This window comes from Pteronotus mesoamericanus, unplaced genomic scaffold, assembly GCF_021234165.1.
Source record: "Pteronotus mesoamericanus isolate MK-2021 breed Mesoamerican mustached bat unplaced genomic scaffold, CSHL_Meso_final contig_22, whole genome shotgun sequence".
Classification (NCBI taxonomy): domain Eukaryota; kingdom Metazoa; phylum Chordata; class Mammalia; order Chiroptera; family Mormoopidae; genus Pteronotus; species Pteronotus mesoamericanus.
In genome coordinates this window covers 8,847,655-8,869,387 of record NW_026555090.1, presented here as the reverse complement: position 1 = coordinate 8,869,387, position 21,733 = coordinate 8,847,655, and the positions used below count along the sequence as shown (strand labels likewise).

The 21,733-nt window shown below is 46.7% G+C and overlaps 1 protein-coding gene across 1 annotated transcript in view; it reads left to right on the top strand.

The window, feature by feature from the left end:
* The window catches only part of GLP2R (glucagon like peptide 2 receptor), a 65,964-nt gene that overhangs the window by 7,000 nt on the left and 37,231 nt on the right, over positions 1-21,733 (top strand). Inside the window, exons 3-8 of the mRNA XM_054571083.1 lie at positions 1,920-2,024; positions 6,321-6,442; positions 15,910-16,016; positions 18,522-18,675; positions 20,086-20,248; positions 21,323-21,383. Of these exons, the coding sequence (XP_054427058.1) occupies positions 1,920-2,024; positions 6,321-6,442; positions 15,910-16,016; positions 18,522-18,675; positions 20,086-20,248; positions 21,323-21,383 (712 nt within the window). The remainder of the gene's footprint in view (positions 1-1,919; positions 2,025-6,320; positions 6,443-15,909; positions 16,017-18,521; positions 18,676-20,085; positions 20,249-21,322; positions 21,384-21,733) is intronic.

The following is a 21,733-nucleotide window of genomic DNA, read 5'->3' as shown; positions in this document are numbered from 1 at the left end:
AATAAATGGTCCCAAGGCTTAGTGGCTTGCATCACTAATCATAATCATTTGTGATCTCTCACTGTTTCCGTGGGTCAGGAATTTGGACCACGCCCATTGGGGGATGGCTTGTCTCTGCTCTACAGTGTCTGGGGTTTAGCTGGAAGACAAAGGCTGGGGGCTGAACTCATCTCAAGCTTTGCTCACACCCATGTCTGCTGGCTGACACTGGCTCTCAGCTGAGAGTTGAGCTGTGAATGTCGGCCAGAGAACTTCCACATGGCCTCTTTATCCAGCCTGGGCTTCCTCGCAGCATGGTGGCTGGGTTCCGGGGGCGAAATGATCAGAGGCCAAGCTGCCTTTTATGACCTCGCCTCGACGTCACTTCTGCCACATTCTGTTGTCAGACAGTTACAAAGGTTTACCCAGCTTGAAGGGCAGGGACCCCCACCTCTCGTAAAAGAGCATGTGAAACGGGATGCTTATGCTCATGGCCATCTTCAATAAAAAACCATCTGTCACTGCACACTCTCCACCTAACCACATAGCTGGAGCAACTGTCACAGATTCACCTGGGAACAAATTGAGTGTGTGCTGGGGTCAGGATGGGAGTCCCAGGTCCTATGACTAAAGCCGAGTCATAATATTTCTCTTATCTAGGTCCACATTAGGTTCAGAGCATTCTAGCAAATTTGCTAATAGTTTGGTCTGTGCATGGCCTCTTGCCCACATACTGACTCTTTGGGTCTGTCCAGAGTCTTTTGCTTCTTTTTTTCTAAGAAAAAAGAAGAGACAAGAAGCATTGGCTCACTGCCTCTGTGGCTGGGGACTGTGGATGAAACTGCCCCCTTCTTATTTTCCCAGTTGACAAGACACTATAAACTGTCCCTGTTCCTGACCCAAAGGCAGTGCCCACCTTCAAGCCACACCTTTCCCCCTGTGACTCCTCCTTCAGCCCAGCAGGCAGCAGGGCTTGGTCCGTTCCAGGACCACCTCCTGCTTTGGGGAGCTTTCTGAGGTCCCAGCAGGGCAGGTCCTCCTCAGCTGCAGCCACGCCTGGGGCAGCTCAGCACCGCTCACATGGAGGCGGGTTGGGGGAGTGCCGACACCTGGTGGCCATGTCCACGAGGCCGGAGCCAGCGTCTAGCCCAGCAGGCCTGCGTTTGTAAGGGCCCAACACCAGTAACTTGGCACTTCACCCTGAATTCTAGCCTAACAGGGAGCAGATGGTGGGGGCTGATGCTTGGTTCCCAGGAGTAAGGGGCCTGCAAAACAGACAGTTGGGATCTTCCCTGAAACCCCCTCATTTGATTCTGGGAGGCCTACAAGGCTGGGGCTTCTGTTTGTAGTTTCTCACCACCAAGTGCAGGAGATGGCCCAGACATTTCGTAACGATCAGCAGATTAGATTCCAGTGGAGAAATAGAACCAGGCAGTGCATGTGTCAGGGACGCGCGACAAAAGACTTCAATTCTGCAGATGCTCTAATAACACCAGTCCTTTCGCACATTTCACAGTAAGGTGCCCCAGGTGTAATCGATAAAAGTTGACAATTACTTAGTTCATATGGAGCATAAGGTGCTGGCTGAACGTCTAAGTGTCCTCCTGACCCTGAGTTTCTGTGGGAGTTCAGTTCTCATAAAATAAACCAAGACCAGCATGACGTGCACATTGACATAAGCAACTGGACCACAGTGCCAGAGGTCACGTTGGTTAGACAAAGCCACGGCGCTCGCGGCTACATTAAGTATTCCTGTCCCCTTCCGGTTGCTCCGCGTCCTTGACCTGCCTGGAGGACCAGATGCCCACGAGGGTCCCTGTGCAGGTTACTACAGCTTCCGATGCCAGGAAGGCGGGCCCTGGGCTTCTGACGCCTCTGGCTCCACCTGCGGGCCCCAGCCTCCGGCGGGGCAGTTCATTCAGCCCTTCTTCTCTCCGCAGGCATATTTTGTAATGGAACCTTTGACCGGTTTATATGCTGGCCTCATTCTTCTCCGGGAAATGTCTCTGTTCCCTGCCCTTCATACTTACCTGGGTGGCGTGAAGGTAATGTCTCATTTTACCGATTTCTGACAGTTCCCTTAAAGGCCGGTCCCTCCTGGGTAGAGCATCCAGGGAGCAGTTTGGGGAAGGGCTCCAAGCAAGTGTTTTCTCAAGCCTTCTTCTCCCTCCAAAGGTTTCCTTCTAAGCTGTCAGGAAGACATGTTCCTTCTTCTCTTATCTTCCTGCAATTCTTCCTTGCCTGGATGTTCTGTAAATAAAACGGTCCTCTTTTCTTTGAAATGGTAGAGTCCAGGCCTGGCTGCCACAGAATTGGCTGCAGTGAGGGTAAGAATTGCACCCTGATGCAGATGAGAAGGAGGCGGGGGTGGGAGAAATGTTCACATCCGTACAGTTTAGGCTTGTAACACAAAGGGGAGGGGCGTCAAAGCCACCCTGGCGATAGCCCTGCAAGGAAGTGCTACGAGGCGGGTGTTTTTAAGCCCCACGGGGCTTGGATGGAGAGCTAAACCACTCAGCCTGCCCTGATCCTGTGGAAAGGAAGCAACTGTTACTTAGGACTTCAGGATGATCCCCCAACCCACCTGCCCCAGCAACTCAGCCTCTTGGTTGTTTCACCAGAAGAAGAGAGACACAGCTACTGCTTAGAATTCTTGCCATTGGCCAAAGACGGTGGGCACATCTAAGGGCAGGTAAAATCTTGAGAACTATTCTCAAGAAACAGAAGCAGGCGCATAGTTCCGGGTAAAACAAAGTGAGAATGGGTGTCTGAGAAGGTGAGATGGTGATATTTTGCATTTAATTTCAGCCTGAGAAATGATCACATCAGTTAAAATTTGGTTTCAGTTTTTTGAAGCCTCCAGTGCAAAGGGAGAGTTTGAAAGGAAGATGCATTTCTGGATGGGAGAGCTAAGGAAATCGTCCTCTGGTGGGATCCAGTGGAATCAGCCCAGGAGACATGAGGATGTGAGGCTCAAGGGAAGGTGGAGGGGAAGATACCAGGGAGCTTGCTGGGCCACGAGTTCCCCTTGGTGAAGAGTGAAGAGCGCTGGACTCGGAGTCAGGAGCCCTGAGATCGGACCCCACCCCTCTGTTCTACACCGAGACTTTTGTTAAGTGCCAGAGCCCTGGGCGCTGTGGTAGCTGACTCCTAAAGTCTCCTTGAGGTGGGAGCTGAGGCTGAGGCTGAGTTCGAGCCCCTTGGGCTCCTCTGGGTCTTTAAGGCCCCAAATGTGCGTGGACTCCTCAAGGGCACGTGGAGCAGACCACCGCCACCCAGTTCCACCGTCTGCCTGATTTTCCCAGGAGCTAAACATAGGGGTCCATTGCACTTTAAGAGGAAAAGTGATCAGAAAGTCAAACTTACAAAGAAGTAGAGTTAAGGCTTAAAAAAAAAATGAGTTGTGCGTTTCTAGAATGTACTGAGAGGAATGCAGTTCACAGGTGGGAAGTTGCTTTGCCACTTGACATTTTGTGCAGGAAACTTTTAGAATCTGAATGGGTTCCTGCAGTAAAAGGAAAATGCGGAGGCAGGGGAAGGGTTTAGAGAAGAAGGGACGCACAAGCATTCTTGTGAGATCAGCTTGGAGGAAGGAGCATCGTAATCATACGAGGAGGGAGCCTGTGTAATGGTGGATGCAGGTTGCAATGGCACATAAAACTGCGGATGAGGCTGGGCCTGATCGTGCAGGAAATTGTATGCCACGCTAAGGGTTTTTAACTTCCCTCTGCAGAGAAAAATTCTGTGAAGGTATTAAGGCATGAGAAGGACATAAGATTTGTGGTGTGGGGAGATGACATCGGTGGCCTGTGGCTGTTGGACTGAGGCGTGAACGGGGAGGCCGGTCTGGAAGCTACTTCAGTGGTCCAGAAACAGAGAGGGTGAGGAATTGGATTCAAGCAAAGGCGAAAGAAGAGAAGAGGAAGGAGTCTAAAAAATACGGGAGGCAGAACCATCAAGACTTGTCATCAGATGAAGTGGGAATTGAGGGACAGAGAGGAGTGGAAGGTAGGGGAGAGAAAAACATTCCCAACAGCCCTCACGCGGCTGGTAGCCAGGTCCCCTGGCCCCTCTTCCTCCTACCCCCATTCCCACTGCTCATCTTCACTCTCAGTTGTTGCTCCCCGCTCTCCTCACCGGCCCCTGCCTCAGGTCTGGCCCCTTTCCAACCACCTGTACAATGTTTTCTGAAATGCACATGGGACTATGTTGGCCCATCACCAACACCCCTGAGGGGTGCTCAAGACCTTCCGCCACATGGCCCTGCTGACCTCTCTAGCATCTTCTCCCATCTCCACTCCAGCCAAACAAACAACCCCAGGCTCCTACACCTGCCCAGCCTTTCCTCCCCAGCACCTGACCCACACTTTTCTGTCTATAAACCCAATTTTAATCCTCAGCTTGTGACTTCCATTCTTCTAGAAAATTTTTCGGATTACTCTCCACAAATACAATGGCTCCCAGCCATTCCGAGGCCTCATATGTACCTGAGCAACCTTCCCCCTTAGCATTTATAATGCTTGGTGACACTTTTATTTGCACATTGTCACCTCCTCTGCTAGACTTGGGGCTTTGCTTCCTTAGTCCCCAGCACAGAGCAGTTACGGACACAGTGTCAGGTGACATGACTGTCATCCATTCATTCAACAAATATTTATTGAAGACCTATTGTGTGCCAGGCATTGTTTTAAGGGCTTAGGATATATTAGTGACCAAAAACAGAATCAAATTTCTCTCCTTGTGGGGCTCACATTTGAGCAGCAGATGAACAATAATCAAGATACATTGTCAATAAGTATGGAGTGCATTTGAATGTGATGTATTTTAAACAAGATGGGATGGAAAGAAATGGGAAGGTGGGAGTGGGCTTTATGACAAGCCAATGCCTTGGTGACAACTTAAAGGAGGTAAGGAATTTAGCCAACAGGGGAAGAGTGTTCTCCAGGGAAGGAGTCGATGAGTGTGAATTCTGTACTATTTGGGCAGCATGCCTGCTGTGTCCCACAGAGAGCAAGGAGGCCGATGCGGCTGGAGGGAAGGGGGAGAGAAGCAATAGGAGGCTTGTTTCAGGCAGAGAGCACTGGGGCCGGACCTTTCAGGACTTTGTGGGAGGCCATGAGGACTCTGACTTCTTTTCCGAGCCCTTGGATGATTCTGAGCGAGGCATGACACGATGGGCCCGGCATTTGTTGAAGTTCGTTCTGACTGCTGGGTTTACCGTAGCCCATGAGCACGGGACGTGTTCACCGTGATCTGGGTAGGAAATAATGGGGGTTCCAGGCAGGATAACAGCAGGAGGTGAGAAGACGTGCTCCGAGTCTGGATATGTGTGAAGGTAGAGATGGCAGGGTTGGCCGATGGGCCAGGCACAAAGAAAACAAGGATGATTCCAAGGTTTGGGGCCAGAGCGCTGGGAAGGTGGGTTTGCCATCAACTGAGGTGGGAAAATCTGTAGGTGGAGGAGGTTTGAGGAGACGGTGAAGAGCTTGGTTTAGGGAGTGTTTTTGAGATGTCAATTAGACACCCTACTAAAGCTGTCGGGGGCAGGTAGAAGTACCATGTGGGGATCAATCCATTAAATTCAGTAAATGATTATTGCTGGCCCACTACATTCAGGTTCAGGAGTAGGAGGTTCCAACAAATTTCAATTTCTCATTTGCATGTCGAGTCCCTGGTTGTCCAGGTAGGGAAGGGCTCCCGGAACAGATGTGACTGAGTCACACGGCCGCCACCATGGCAGAGCGCTTTGCCCATCACTTGCGTGCACACACTTTCACTTAACCCTCCCCCACACCGAGGAGGGTCAGTACCATCATTATCCGTTGCTCTGATAAAGAAGCAGGAGGCCACAGAGAGTGGGAGGGCTGGGCCCAGGCCACAAAGCTGGTAAGAGGCTGAGCAGACCTGGTCCACCATCTTCTTCCCGGACCGCTTCCCAGGCATTAGGAAGAGGCGCTCCCCTGGGCAAGCGCCCGGAGCCCTGGTGGGTGTTTCCAGCTGGCCTGCGCCTTGGAGAGCTCACCTCTCTCAGTCGGGGCGGGGCGGGTGGGCGGTGGGGGGTTGGGGGAGAGCTGTTCTAGCTCCAGAAACTTGGTAAACACAGCGGCCATTAGCGGATCATGGCTTCTTCCAAAATATAAAGGCTGCTGGGTTTTTCTCTCTGTCCCAAATAAACAGTAGGGATGTGAATGAGCCCCCTCCCTCCCCCAACACCAAGGGGAAGTAAAACTCCCTTTTCCCTGGGATTTTCCACAGCTTTGTGGTGAGGACTGGGTCTTAGCCGGGCTCAGGGAGGCGGCTGCATGTTCTGGCCTTTCCCTGAGAGCTGTGTTTACTTTCAGAGGACTCAGGAAGGGCCTACCGGTACTGCTTGGCTCGGGGCACTTGGCTGACGCGGGAGAATTCCACAGTTATTTGGCAGAATGACTCCGAATGCACTAAGAACCACAGCTTCAAAGAAAACGTGAGTCTGCTTGGCTCAGGGAGAACATGCCCCAGTATCGCCCCCCGCGGGGCTCTCCATGGCCGGTGGCTCGAGGGGCCACCCAGAGAGCCTTCCCACAGCTTGTCTGCCCCAGACTCACCCGGGGAGACCCTCGGCTACACCAAGCAGCGCCCGCTGTGGCAGCCAGCGAAGGCCTTCCCCTGTGAGAGTGAAGGGCGGACCCCTGAGGGAGGGCAGCCTCTCAGCACTGTCCTAGCCTTCCTTCCGGTCCCCTCTGCCTGGGGCAGCTCTCCTCAGCTCGTGTGGCTTCTTCTCACCGTTCAGGTTTCAGTTCGTCTCCTTCAGTTTGTCTCCATCAAAGCGAAGTCTTCTGTGGCCACCCCATCAAGAGTGGCCTTCTTGGTCACTTGCCACCACGCCCCCGTCACGCTCTGACATGCTCCTGGGTTTGCTTACTTGTTACCTAGCCCTCGTTAGAAGAGGGGCTCAGCAGTAGCAGGCGATGCGTGTGCCAAGCTCAGGGGTCCTGAGCTGAGAGTCGGGGGCCAGGCAGCTCGGTTTCCTGCCCAGGCTCTTTGAATTCTAGCTGTTCATACCCAGGCCCTTCACCTCTCTGTGACCCTGCTTCCCCTCCCATACTATTCATTGCGTGCGATTGCTGTGAGGGGTTAATTAAATAGACACACAATTGTTAATAGACATGCCGTTCTTTGGAAAGAACCTGACCCCCAGTCAGCACACCCGTGCGGCAGTGACTGACTGGTCTGTGACCAGGATCCAGCACAGTGACGGGGCAGTGAATCATCAGAGCTGCTCTGCACATGTCTCCTTCAGACGCCTATCCACAGGTTTTCTTCCCAGGGCCCTGTCCTGCCGTCCCCACAGGCACAGCTCTTCCCCCCAAAGTCTCCTGTGTGCACAATCCCACCCACCTTCCTTCAAAGTGAAGTGCGCAGGCAGACTGGAGAGAGGAAAAGGTGTTTGGGAATCAGGCGGTTATCTGGGGCCACATCTTGGTTCCTTTCAGACAGTCAGACTTGGAGTGTCTCCTGTGTACTAAATTTTTGCACGAGCCACCGGAACTTTGATTATCCAGTGGCATCGGGACAAGGTGGAGGCCTCTGGAGACACCACCTTAGAGAGTTAGGACTTGGCCCAGCTGAAAAAGGAAGAACGTAACACTGAGTAGCCTTCGAAAGGGTTGCTCTGACCAGCCAGGGAGAGAGGTGCAGAATGGGCCAGGCCAGAGGCAGAGCAGGGAGGACAAGCAAGAGCCACCCGGGCACTCAGCCCAGAGAGGGGGCGACCGCCGGCCAACGGAGGGTAGTGGGAGGCTGGGTTTACAGGCTACCGAGGAGGCAGATAGTACGGCCAGATGCCGGGGGTAGTGTGAGAGGGGAGAGTCAAGGGCACCATAAGGCTCAGGTTGGCTTGGGCCCCTGAGGAGCTTTGAAATGCCCCTCATTGAGAGCGGGGACACAGGAAGAGTCCCTCCCCTGCTTCTCCCCTGGGTTCTGAGTATTCCACTGCCACTGCTGAATTCTTTGCCCTAACTCAAGACTGCCAACTTCACCCTGCCCCCGCCCCTCTCCCCTGCCCCCTGTCCCCTGCCCCAAGTAGTAGCTCACTTCTCTCAGAATTTAATTGGATTTTGAAATTCACTTTAGCTTTCTTAAGTCATTTTAATATTTTTCCCATCAGATGCTAATGATATTTTCATACTGTTTGGGGACGTGGCAGGAGGTAAGGAGTTCAGGCCTAGAAACACTAACTGTGTGGCTTAAGCCACATAACTCCTCTCTGAGCATCCACAGTATGGGGTTGATAGTGCCAACTCTGCCCAGGCTGTTGGCGAGGTTTGGCGGGACAACGGGTGCCACGTCCTGGCACCCCCTTGACGCTGCATGGTCACGGTTATTGCATTTCATCTCCTCAGGATGTCTCCCCTGGTCCCCAACAAACACAGTCCTCGGCCCCCTAGGCCTCCCTCTAATCCGCTCTGAGGGTGATGGTCGCAGTCCACTTGTCAGCGTGAGTTTTTGGTGTCTGAGAGTGGCTTTTCTGCACTGACTTCTTTGGGTTTATTTTTAAATAAGTAATATTTCATTTGATTTTCAAAAATAAAAAATATATAATTTTCTGTATATGTATGTATATATATATATATAACTGTATGCCATTGAAAGGCCTTTGATTAATTTCACATTTCACATTTCAAGCTGCAGTAATACATTTAAAATATTAGATGCTTTCAATATTTTAAGTATCTTAAATAGTTAGAACAAGCAAATCTTTAATTCCTAAATAATTCTAGTTTATTGAATGCATCAGGCTTATCTGGTGAGTCTTCAATTTTCTTAAATAAATCAGTACTGTTTTCAATTTAACTTAAAGTACTTAGTGACAAATTTCATAATGGAGCCACAATACTAATTCTAATCTTCTAATATGCTACATTCACTAAGTAATACCAATTACGTGTAGAATGTCAAATAATTTTAAAAGCCTCTGTCTGAGGGACAAGCAGAAGGGCGGCTGTGGGACGGTGCCGGGGAAGTGCCGATGGCTGATGGCCGCGTCCAGGGGGCGGGCGCGCAGGGGAAACTCGGCTGTCAGTGTGGCATCCCGGCCCCCTTCCTTCAGAGCCTCGTGGGAGCTGGCGTGCCCTGGGCTCTCCTAAGTCTGTAACGGCTTCCCACCAGGCATGAAGAGCCTTCCGCTGCATCCTCTACACCCACAGGGAAGCCTTTCTAAACCTCTTTTTAACCTTTGATGGAATTCTGTGTTTCTTACATAGTTTTACCTCATGACAGGTCACGCCTCTTAAAGGTATTAAAATGATACCCGTGGCTGAATTGGATTCAGCTTATCTCAAGCGTGTGTCTGACTTTCATCAGGACACCAGACGCATGCTAATTGCATGGCTTGAATTAGGCAAATTGCACGTATTTCTTACCTTCCCTCGTGCACTAAGCTGCTTGAGAACAATGACACCTTCATAGTTACAGCTCCGCACCCATCTCCCCGTGGCCTAGCACTGGGATGCACAGAAGCCTTTGCACACAGTGGGCGCTTAATACATACTGAGTCAGCGGTCTCTCTGACTCTGAGTCAAGGGGTCTGTGGTGGGGCCTACGCCTCCGTATGGGTGCTGACTCCCCGGGCGACTCTAAGGCGCAGCCGAGGCCCGCGGGGGCCGTGGGGTGGAAGCTGCCGGCAGGCAGGCGCGAGAGGCCCGCAGCGGCCCGAGTCGGCGACAGGGACGGCAAAACGAGACTTGAAGACTGCATTTTCCAAGACAGGAAGGAAAGAGGTCTCTCTTTAGAAGAGTGAGCACGAGGGCATTTCCCCCTCCCCTCTGCAAATGGCCGTATTTCGAAGAATTCAAATATTTAAAAAAAAGTCAAAACCAACTTCTGGCCATGTTTACCTGTGTTTCTAATACAGGGTTGAACTTTTGGCCCCAAAAGGCTAGTGTGAGTAAATCTTTGCCCTTCAGAGTTTTGGCAAACAAAATATGTTATACTTTTCCAACTAACAGTGCACTGGGAGTTCTTATGCACATTAAATGGTACTTTTTAAAGAGATGGTGTGTGTGCCCATGCACAAGTATTAACAAGTATGTTTAGATTCCTTGGTACAGAATTGTGCTTAGTAACACTTAAATAAATTATCTTGCCTTATTTCAAGCTGTTTTTCTTTTCCTTTATAAAAGTTCTTTCTATTCTCAAGTATAGAATTTAATTGCTATATCTGTTATAATTTTAATACATTTAATGATAAATTTTAATTTCCAATATAACCTATTATATATAGGTACATATCTATTTTTCCAATATTTTATTTTGAAATATCCAAACATAGAAAAGGTATGAGAAAAATAAACATTGATAGATCTACCATCTAAATCTATTAACATTTTGCTTCATTTTCTCTCTTTCTTTCTGTTATATTTAAAAATAATTCGCAAGCATCATGAGATTTTGCCCCTAAATATTCATCAGTTACTTCTTAATTTTAAGATCATTGTTCCACGTAACTACAATGCCATTGTCCCAATTAAATGAAATTAACAGTTATTTTAACATATCAACTAATGTTTCCTCCATTTTCACATTTTCCCCGTTGTTCTCCCCAGCCGCTTCCCAATTTTTATAGCTTTTCTTCCCTGGACCAAGCTCAGATCTAGGTCCATATGTTGCATTTAGTTTTATATCCCTTGTGTCTTTTAACATAGAACAATGCTCCTATTCCTCGCCAACCCCCGCCACCAGTAACATTGGCTTTTTGAAGAGACCAGAAGAACTTCGTTACAGAATGGCACACAATCTAGATTCATTTGACTGTTTCCCTGGGTTACCATCTCTTCTATCTTCTTTATTTCCTGTAAGCTGGAAGTTAGGTAGGATTCAAATTCATCCTCACAGGTGCTGTGTATAAAATCTCACCCGGAGTCCAAAATGTCAGGGGTCACACTATAACATTCTTACATTTGATCACCTGGTTGTTTATATATATATTTAAATGGAGCCTCTTGAGCATAGAGACTGAGCTGCCATGCCAAAGAACTGCCTCACATGTTCAGAACGATAAAACAGGGCAAAATGACCTTTGGACTGGGCCTAAAGCAATGCAGTGCCCTAAAGAGCTGCTTGCAAAGATAACAAGAAAGCAGTTATTGTGACGACTGGATTGATGACTACTGGAGTGAAAAATGTTAAAAATGAGCATCACTCATTATCTGCACCAATAAATGCCTTCCTTCTTGTTTTGACATTAAATGACTTTATTTTTCAACTGCATTTGACATATAGTGTTATATTAGTCTCAGGTGTGCATCCCAGTGCTTAGATGTTACATAACTTACTTACATAACGTAAGTGATCATCCGATAAATCTCATCCCCATCCGACATCACACATACTTATTAGAATATTATCTTGGGTTATTTTAGCTCATCTTGGGTTTTCCCTGTTCCAGGCACAAATCAGCTGTCTCTTCAGAGTTCTGGATTCTTGAAGCGGAAGAACGGGATTTGAAACAAGTTCGGAGCGTTAGCTGTGCTCATTGCCACAACTTCTAGGCCCTAGAACCTTCAGTGTACAGACTTAGAAAAAAGCACTTTTAAAAATCAAGACTTCATATTGATAATTCTGATTCAAATTTAACATTTAGGACTTTTCCTTATCTTTTTTTACTTTTTATTCTATATCTTTTTTCTTTCAGTGAAAATTTGCTTCCCAGGAACATTACCATAATTATTTATTTACCTATTCTTGCAGTACAAGTAAAATAGTTTCAACCTTCCTATGAAAATTGCCACTAAAATATAAACTTACTTGGTAAACATTTGAAACTCTTTATGTCCTTAGACTACTTTCTTTATGTGGTCATGTTATTAATTAGATATGCAGCTTTATTTATTTGTTTCTATTTGTCCTAAGAGTTTGCCTTTTCATTATTTTCTCTTAAATTTTTTAAAAATAAAGTATTGGCAAAGGTTGAAAGCCAAAACTATATTAAAAAGTATACTCAGAGAAGTCTTACATCATCGTCTCTAACCATGTTTCTACTTACTCCCTACAGATAACCATTTTTATTATTTTCAAGTTCCTTTCTCTCTCTTTTCTTTTTCTTCACCTTTTATCAAATTGTAATATATACTTTACATTTCTTTTTGCAAAACTAAGCAAGCATATAAATACATTCTTTCCCCATATTTCTTATACAAAAGACAGCATACCAGATACCCTATTCTGCATCTTTCTTTTTTCACTTACAATATGTCCTGGAAATTACTTTGTAAGAGTTTTCTAGAAACAGTTCTCTCTCTCTCTCTTTTTTACAGCTGCATATAGAGGGTGGAGCTGCATACTCCACCCTCTATATTTACTAAAGTTTATTCAGCCACTCTCCTATGGCCATTTGGATTATTTTCAATTTGTTTATTACTAATGATGCCACCTCGAATAACCTTCTATGTGTCTGTTGGTTCATATTTGTGGTGATATATCTTTCAGAAGATTCCTAGAAATGGAAATGATGGATTAAAATTAGATGCTCACATAATTTTGTCAGATATTGCTAAATCCACCCCTCCCCATAGAGGCTGAAATCTTTTGCCCCCCCTTCAGCAGTGTTTGAGAATGCCAATTTGCCTGTGGGTGCATATTATTCACTGATTATGAAGCATTTTATAAAGGTATCTAAATGACTTCAGATTCACCTGTTGGCACTGAGAGTGAGCTGGAGACTGCCTGGGTGTTCTGAGACCTCTAGAAAGTAGCCAGGTTTAGGGAGAGTCCTTAAAGTAGAGGACAGTTTAGGAAAGTTTCCTAACAGAGCGCAATTAAACCAACTGTCCCGTGGGTGCCCATCCATAGCTCCTTACCTAAACCAATTCAATACACATCTTCCTAGCTTCTGGTCACTAGCCCATCCACTTCTTTGGCTCGTTTTCTGGTTCTTGCAGCCCACTTTGTCTTCTGGAAGGCAGGCCAGACGTGCTAGGGAGTTAATGCCGCCCACCCCGGAGCGGCCCTCAGAAGGAATGCCGGCCTGCCAACACTTTCATTTTAGCCCAGTGAAACTGATTTTGAACTTCTGACCTCTGGAACTGTAAGACAATAAATCATGTTGTATTCAGCCACCAAATTTGTGATAATCTGTTATAGCAGCCACAGAAAATTAATATAAAAGGGCATCTTTAAAAAATTTCCCCTGACACCATGCTGATGGGTGAAAGAGTAAACGCTTTCCCCTAAGATCTTTGACAAGGTATTAAGTTCACTCTTTCTGCATCTATTCAACATTGGGCTGAAGGTCCTAGCCAAAGCAACAATGCAAGAAAGGGAATAAAAAAACAGAGTTTGGAAAAAAACAAGTAAAAATGGTATTCACAGACAACATGATCATCTATGGAAAATCTCTTGGGATCTACCCAAAATACTACTGATACTCATAAGTGAGCTCAGCAAGATTATGGATTACTGACCAATATGTAAAAAACGGTTGTGTTTTTATATACTAACAACAAGCAATTAAAAATTAAAACTAAGAAAACAATACCATTTATAGCAGCATTAAAAATACAAAACACATATGGGTAAATTTGACAAAAGATGAGCAAGACCCATATACTGAAAACTACAAAGCTCTGTGGAAAGACATTTTTAAAAACCTAACTAAACAGAGGGATATACTATGGCCATGGACTCTAAATTCACCTGTAGTTTCAATGTAATCCCAATCAAAATCCTAGCAAATTTTTTTTTTAGAAATTGACAAGCTGATCCTAAAATTTATATGAAAATGCAAAAGACCTAGAATAGCAAAAACAAACTTGAGAAAGAACAAAGGTGGAAGATTAACACTAACTGATTCCAAGACTTACTGTACTATCAATCTATAGTTATTAAGCCAGCACAGTATTGGCACAAAGATAGATATAAGAATAATTAATAGAACATAGAGTCTACAAATAGACCCACACATACAAAGGTGATTGCCAAGGCAATTCACTGGGGAAAGAATAATCTTAGCAACAAATAGTGCCAGAGCAATTGGATAAAAAAAACAAAAACAACACTTCTGTCTTTGCCTCATGCCATGAATACAAATTAACTAGAAATAGGTCACAGGCCTAAATGTGGGAGCCCAAGCTATTAAACTTCTAGGAAAAACATAGCAGAAAATCTTAAGGCCCTTGAGTTAAGTTAAGGTTTTAAAAATAGGATTAAAATATGAAGTATAAAAGAAAAAGTTGATTAATTGGACTTTATCAAAATTAAAAAAAACTTTTGCTCTTCTATAGATACAGTTAAAAAAATAAAAAGGCATGTCACAGAATGGGAGAAAATACTTGTAAAACACATATCTGACAAGAGATTTATATCTAGACTATATAAAGAGCGTTAACAATGCAAAATTAAGACAAACACTTCAATTAAAGATGGCCAAAGATTTGAATAGAAACTTCACCAAATAAGATATACAGGTGGCAAATAAGCACATGAAATGAGTCTCAACATTAGAGAAGTGCAAATTAAAACCACAATAAAATATTATTATGCCCCCATTAGAATGGCTAAAATTTAAAAGACTGATTATATGAAGTGGTAACACAACCTAGAGCAGCTGGAACTCTCATACATTGACGGTGGGAATGTAAATTGATACAACTTGTTTAGAAAACAGTTTGGCAGTTTTTTAAGAAGTTAAAACAAACGCCATCCTACTCCACCATTCTACATCTAAATACTTATCTGAGAGAAATGAAAATCTATGTCCACATAAAAGCTTGTGCAGAAATTTTCATAGCAACTTTGTTTGTAAAAGCCAAATTCTGAAAAGTATCCAAGTGTCCATCGATAGGAGAGTGGGTAAATAAATTGTGGTACCTTTGCAGTGGAATACTACTCAGCAATAAACAAGGAACACACTATTGATATACGCTATGCCATGGATGAATTTCAAAATAATTATTCTGATGGAAATAAGTTTCATAAAGAAGAGTGCATATCCTAAGTTTCCATTTTATGTAAAGTTTAAAAAAATGCAAACTAGTCTCCAATGACAGAAAGCAGACCAGTGTTTGCTTGGACTTAGGATGGCAGGGAGTAGTGAGAAGAGATGTATTGTAAAGGGTCACAAGGAAACTTTTGGAAGGTGATGGAAATGTTCATCATCTTGAATGAAGTACTGAAACCAACTCTAAGGTTTGTACATTAAATATGTACAGTTTACTCTCCCTCAATACTTTAATAAAAGTGATAAAAAGAGTTATGCAAAGAAGTTTAAGACATAATTTAGCAGGTAATAAGTATTTACTGCAGGTTCTTTGACAAAATTTACTGAGAAACACCATCAAGATTTTGTTTTTGAATAAATTTTGGAGAAGATACTCACAGTATCTTGATGATGATATGCACGATGGATTGAATGAAAAAGTGAGATTCTACTGAAAGGTCTCACTTAATAAAACAGAATTTTCAGTAAATAATCTTCTGTTCAAAGGCAGGCTATTCTGGGACTCAGAGAAGATATTCCAGCATTTTATTAGGTCTTTGTCTAAGGGGTCGTCTATGGAAAGTTATTTGGAAAGGAGAGCTCCAGTTTGGAGCATGGCCCCATCTTCCGGAGAGAGGGACCGCCTCACTCTAAGGACAGCACACGTAGGGCCAAAGAACCTGTCCCTGTTCCCAAGGCACACTCTTGATCTGGCCCAGTTCTTCTATGATATTGTGAATCTTGGTGCACCAACGCTGAGCTGTGGGACAAGCCAAGAAAAGGAGACCAAGGCGGGCTCCTCACTCAACAAGGCTCCTTGGCTTCTGAGATATTCCAGAGAGCAGGCTAAGCTGCCCTCCTCTGGTGTGAACAAGAACAGGGTGCATGCCTAAACCTTGGTGGTTCCGGGCATGGAGCTTGGGCTGGGCACCGTAGCCGCCTAGCTTGGTGATCATATCCGCTCTTCCTGTGTTCAGGTGGAACACCATGGCTTGCTGACAACCTTGCAGCTGCTCTACACCGTGGGCTATTCGCTCTCCATCGTCGCCCTCCTCCTGGCTCTCACGGTCCTCTTGTGTCTTCGGTGAGTGGAACATCTGCTGGCATGTGGTCACTGGCTACCTCTAGAAGGCTGCAGGCGACATCATGGCTCATGAGAGCTGGAAAGGAATCCGAGAGAGTCCCCAGTCCATCTGTCCCATTTGGCAGGTGAAGGGCGGGGGGACATCAGGTGTCCGCTGGCAGGCACTGCGTCATCCAGGTTGTAAAGCACAGTGAGAATTGCAACCTGGACTGAGCTTTTGCCTCCTTTGGGTTGGATAACCTCCTACGTGCCAGGCTCTGCTCTAAATTCCTAACGCGCCCGTTACTGCACAGCCCCTGCTCACTGCAACTCTACCAGAGGCGTTATTTTTAAAGAAGAGATTAAGAACTCCCCCCACAGCAGATTAGTGACTGGTAAAGGTGGGATTTTAACCCAGGGCCCCCTGACTCCAGTTGGCTGTGCTTCCTTGAGTCCCGGGCCCTGTTCTAAGCGTGTTATGTGCACTAAGTCATTTAAATCACATCCTAATCATAGTTATTATTAATTCTAACCCTAGGAAATTAGCATTATTGTTACCACTATTTTGTAAGTGAGTTAACTGAAATACGGAGAGATCCAGTAACTTGCCCAAGATCACACAGCTGGTGAGTGATGGAGCCAGGATCATAGCCAGGCGGTCTGGAGCTCGTGCAGTTTCACTCCGTAATACTTATTTTAGAATCCAAAGTCTGGATGCATTTTATTAAATCCAGTTTTTAGATATTATGCAACTGAGGTATTTTGAGAACAACTAGAGAGCCCTGTAAAACTGTCTCATGGTCCAGCCCATTCAGGAACATAACTGGGCACATATGAGGGGGAACCCCCCAAAAACCCAGAATTATCTTCTGGAGGGTAGGTCCCTTGCAGTACAGGCTTCTCCCACTAGGTGAGTGTTTTAGGAATCCATCTGTATCAGTGCACTAGCTGGCGTTGTTGTGAGAGGCTGCGTTCAGCTTCAGTGAATTTTTTTTTGAAGACTCTTTCAACGTGTTTGCCCATGATGGGTGATTTAGAAGCACACTTGCCCACATTGCACGGTTTTCAGCAGTTTTTGACCTAAAACAGTACCACCCCCATGCCCCACCCTCCCTAATCACCAGGTCTCGCCCCGAGCAACCTTTTTTTGTTTCCCCGGCTGAAAAAAGTCCTCGAAGGGAAATGTGTTGCTGTTGTGGAAGAGGTGAAACAAAAAACGGCAGAAGCACTAAAAGGCATCAAAATCGAGGAGTTCAAAAACTGTTTTGAATAGTGTAAAAAAGTTTCTGTAGGTCTATTGCATCGAATGGAGAGTACTTTGAAGGTGACTGAGGTTTAAACATGTAAGAATAAAAACACGCTTTTTTAGAAATAAGTTCTGGGATTTTTGGTGTCCCCCTTCCTAATGTGGCAGAATGAGAGTTTGACACGGATGCAGGAGACCTGGGCGGAGACCATGGAAACCTGGATGCTCGTTCCAGAGCAGCTCAGGGGGGCTGCTAGCCCTGGGGCTGGCCCTGCTTGGCCCTTAATCTCAGGATGGCCTGTGGCCGCAGACATGGCCTTCTACCTGCCGGGAGAGCAATTTCTGAACAATGGGAGCGTTCCACTGCTACCTGTGGCCTCCTCCACTCGCCTTCCCAAAGTCGCAGAACCAAGCCAGGAGAAACTAACTGCCCGGCCCTGACGGAGGTAACTTTAGCAGAACCTGGGTCAACCAAGGGTCTGTTTTGCCTCAGTCCCTGCCCTAGAGTAGTCCCTGGTCTAGGTAGGGAAAAGGATGCATAAATGGCAAAACACAAGGACCTGCTTCAAATCTTCTTTGAAATTAAAAAAAGAATAGCTCTAAAGCAAGGCAGGACTGGGTATGGGCTGCCCCAGGGCCCCGGCAGGGCTGTGAGAGCCCAGAGATGGGAGCGGCTGAGGATGCAGTTTTTCGTCCTCCAGGACAAGGCTGTGACGGCGGAGGCATCAGGTGGGTGAGGGACGGGCACCACCTTATTCTGTGCGCAGGGACAGTGTCAGCACTTTCCACCTGTTAACTGACTGAACCGCCCCCCCCCCCCGCCCCAGCCCTTTGAGGCAAGTGCTCTTGTTCTTACAGGCAGTAGGTACTCAAAGAGCTGAATTTTAGCCTTAGAGTTCTTGGGTTCGAATCTCAGCTTTGCCACTTACTCCTCTGGGACTTTGGAGAGGTGGTTTAAGCTTTCTACCTCAATCCCCCAGCTGTGAAACCAGGGCAATAGCAGTACCCACCCATGAGTGCATACGCACATGTAAACGGCTTGGAATCTAGCGGGGCATGCTGAACATGTCAGGTAGGTGTTAGCTGTTATTGTCCTTATTTTGCAGATGAGGAGAAAGAGTCACAGAGAAGTCAGATCACATAAGCCAGCCATCCAACTCTGGCACCTGCCCTGGGGGCCTCTGCCTCTTAGTGATAGATACACAAGTGTCTCTGGCACACGCCTGTTGGTCAGAGCCGTTCTCTCCTGAGGGAAGGCACTCGGTTTTCTCCTTGCACAGAAAACTCCACTGCACACGCTACTACATCCACATGAACTTGTTTGCTTCTTTCATCCTGCGAGGCGTGGCCGTGCTGGTGAAGGATGTCATCTCACACAACTCTTACTCCAAGAGACCCAACAGCGAGGAGGCGTGGACATCCTTCCTGTCAGAGGTGCACCCCCACACCTGGTGGATCAGCCCCCGGAATGGGAATCGGAAGGCAGGGAGCTGGGGCTCCTGAGGGGAGGAGGGCGATAAAGGGTGTCAGAGGCCTTGGGGTTTGACAGGCATCGTCTGATGTTAAAAAAAAAAGCCTCCTGAGGATGGGGCAGGGCCAAGGAAATCACAGCAGAAGAGGGGGCTTACGGAAAGGCCTTGGGTGAGACACTTCTCCATCTGTAAATAAAAGAAAGACTTAAACCAGATCACCCTTCACAGCATTTCCACCGTGAAATCTGCATCTGTTGACACGGTTTTTTTCTTTATCCTGTTAATAATAAACGCAGTAACCTGTTAAACTGCCTTTGCATTCCTGGAATAAACCCCACTAGCTCTGTTAAATTCTTCATCTTATATTGCTGGATTCCATTGGCTAATCCTGTCTTTTGTTTAGCATTTCTCGCCTATATTCGGGAGTAATTTTCTTTCCCTGTAATGCCTTTATTTTTGGATAGTTTATGCTGACCTCTTAAAAACAAATCAGACTTGTTCCTCCTTTTTCTATTCCTTGGAAGAATTTATTTATGGTGGAAATTATTTCTTCCTTAAATGTTTGATAGATTACACCAGTGAAGTCATTTGGAACCAGAGTTTTCTTTATTGAATGGCTTGTAATTATCAACTAATTATGACTCTTACATTTAGATTTTCTATTTCTTCTGGTGTCACAAGGTAACTTGTGTTTTTCTAGGAATTTGCCTACTTCATCTAATGTTTCAAACTTATTGGCATTATATTGTTTATAGCTTCTTAAGATCTTTTGAAGGCCCTTTACATCTAGAGTCGTATTTCTTTTTTCATTCCTGATATTGGTTATTTGTCTTTCGCCCCTTGATCACCTTTTCCAGGATTTTCTCAGTTTTACTGAATTTTTCAAAAAACAAACCTTTGGCATTGTTGATTCTCTTTATGTTGTCTATTTTATTAATATCCACTTTCATCTTTATTACTTTTCTATGTAGTTTCTTTGGGTTTAATTTGCTCTTCTTTTTCTGACATAAATATTTAAAGTAATTGATTTTCAGCCTTTTTCTTACATAATCAATGCATTTAAGGCTGTGTCATGCTAAGTGTGGTGTTAGCTGCATAGCACAAATTTTGATACGCAGCATTTTCCTTTCATTCAGTTCAGAAATAAGTTTTAATTTCTCTTCTCATTTCTCCTTTGATTCATGAGTTATTTAGAAGTGTATTTCCTCTTTTTTAATCATATGAAGATTTGGGAGTGTGGCCGCCTCCCTGAGCCGGTCACCGAGGGTTCGAGAGCGAGGGGAGCGTGCGGGCGGGCAAGGCGGGGGCCGCCCCCACCTTCTGGGGTCCGGCGGGGGAGCCCGCACCCACTCCGGCGCTCTGCCCCCTGCAGCTCTCCGCCGCCTCCTGCCGCGCCGCCCAGGTCCTGCTGCACTACTTCGTGGGGGCCAATTCCTCCTGGCTCCTGGTGGAAGGCCTTTACCTCCACAAGCTGCTGGAGCCCACGTTGCTTATTGGAAGGCGGCTGTGGCCCAGATACCTGCTCGTGGGTTGGGGTGAGTGACCTGAATCCCCAGCCTCTTTTTCTGGCGACTCTTCAGAACACGGGAGCCCAAGAGGGCCTGTGGTTGGAGTTAGAGACCCAGTGGGACGGAAGTTTGTGGGACAGATAATTCCTCAGTGACAAGAGCCTCGGAGGGCAGGGCCGTGTGGGAGTTCAGCCCCTGGAGTGAGTGTGTGTGTGTGTGTGTGCGCGCGCGCGCGCACCCAGGAGCAAGCAACGCACGCGCACACATGCACAAGTGCCAATAAGCCCAACGCACGCGTTCAGATTGGGGAGGTTTTTGGTAGAATCAGAGGCCTCTTCTCCTGCCCTGTCCCCAGCTGTCTTGGTCTGCTCAGGATGGCATAACGAAGCGCCCTGGACTGCATGGCTTGTACAATAGGCCTTTACTTCTCACAGTTATGGAGGCCGGGAGATGTGAAATCAGGCTGCCAGCATGATTGAGTTCTGGCGAGGGCCCTCTTTTTGGCTTGCCCGCAGCTGTCTTCTTGCTGCGTCCTCACCTAGTGGAGGTGGGGGAGGGAGGGGAGGGAGCGAGAGGGGCAGCTCCCTGGTCTCTTCTTACAGGGACATTAATCCCATCATGCTGACTGGCACCCCCTCCCACCCGCTTCCACACCCAGTTACCTCCAAAGTCTCATCTTCAAATATCACCGTAGAGAGGTGGGGCTTCAATATATTATTTCTGGGGGGACACAAACCGTAACACCAACTAAGTCTTCGAGATGAGGTCTGGAACCCCTGTTACCACAAGCTTTTGGGGAATTCAAGGCTGCAGGATTCAGAGGAAATAACCTTAGAACTGCAATTCAGAAGATTTTGGTTAATGTCACTGTACTCACTCCAAGCTGCTCTGTGGCACATGGCATCCTCTCCACTCTCTGGCTTCCCCGACAGTAAGGCCTCAGACAGGTTCTGTGCCACTCCAGTGTTCTCACAGTCCCCGATTCTGTGATGTTTGGGCTTTTATAGAATTTAACCAGCGGTGCTTGGCCCGCGCGGCTGGGGCGGGAGGCAGGCGGGTCTGGCCAACCGGCGCCTCACTCCATTCCCCCTTCTCTCTCAGCCTTCCCGCTGCTGTTCGTTGTGCCCTGGAGCATCGCCCGTGTGCAGCTGGAGAACACAGGGTAGGTCATTTACCTGTTTGCTCACTTTCATGAGCAGGAGATCCCCAAATATGCCCAAATACAAAGATATATATCATTTTCCTAAAAAGACTATCCATCGCCTTCCAGTTTGGCCGTCTGAAATATGCCTCGGACCCCTGGCCGGTATAGCTCAGTTGGTTGGATCATTGTCCCATAGGCGAAGGGCTGCAGTTTGATCCCCGGTTAGGGTGCACACCTAGGTTGCGGGTTTGAGCCTCCATCCCCGACCCCTGGTCTGAGTGCAGACAGCCCCCGGCCCTGTCACAAGCGGAGGGGAGGGTGGGTAAGCAGTCAGTGCTTCGCTCCCTCAGGAATGTTTCTTTCTCTTT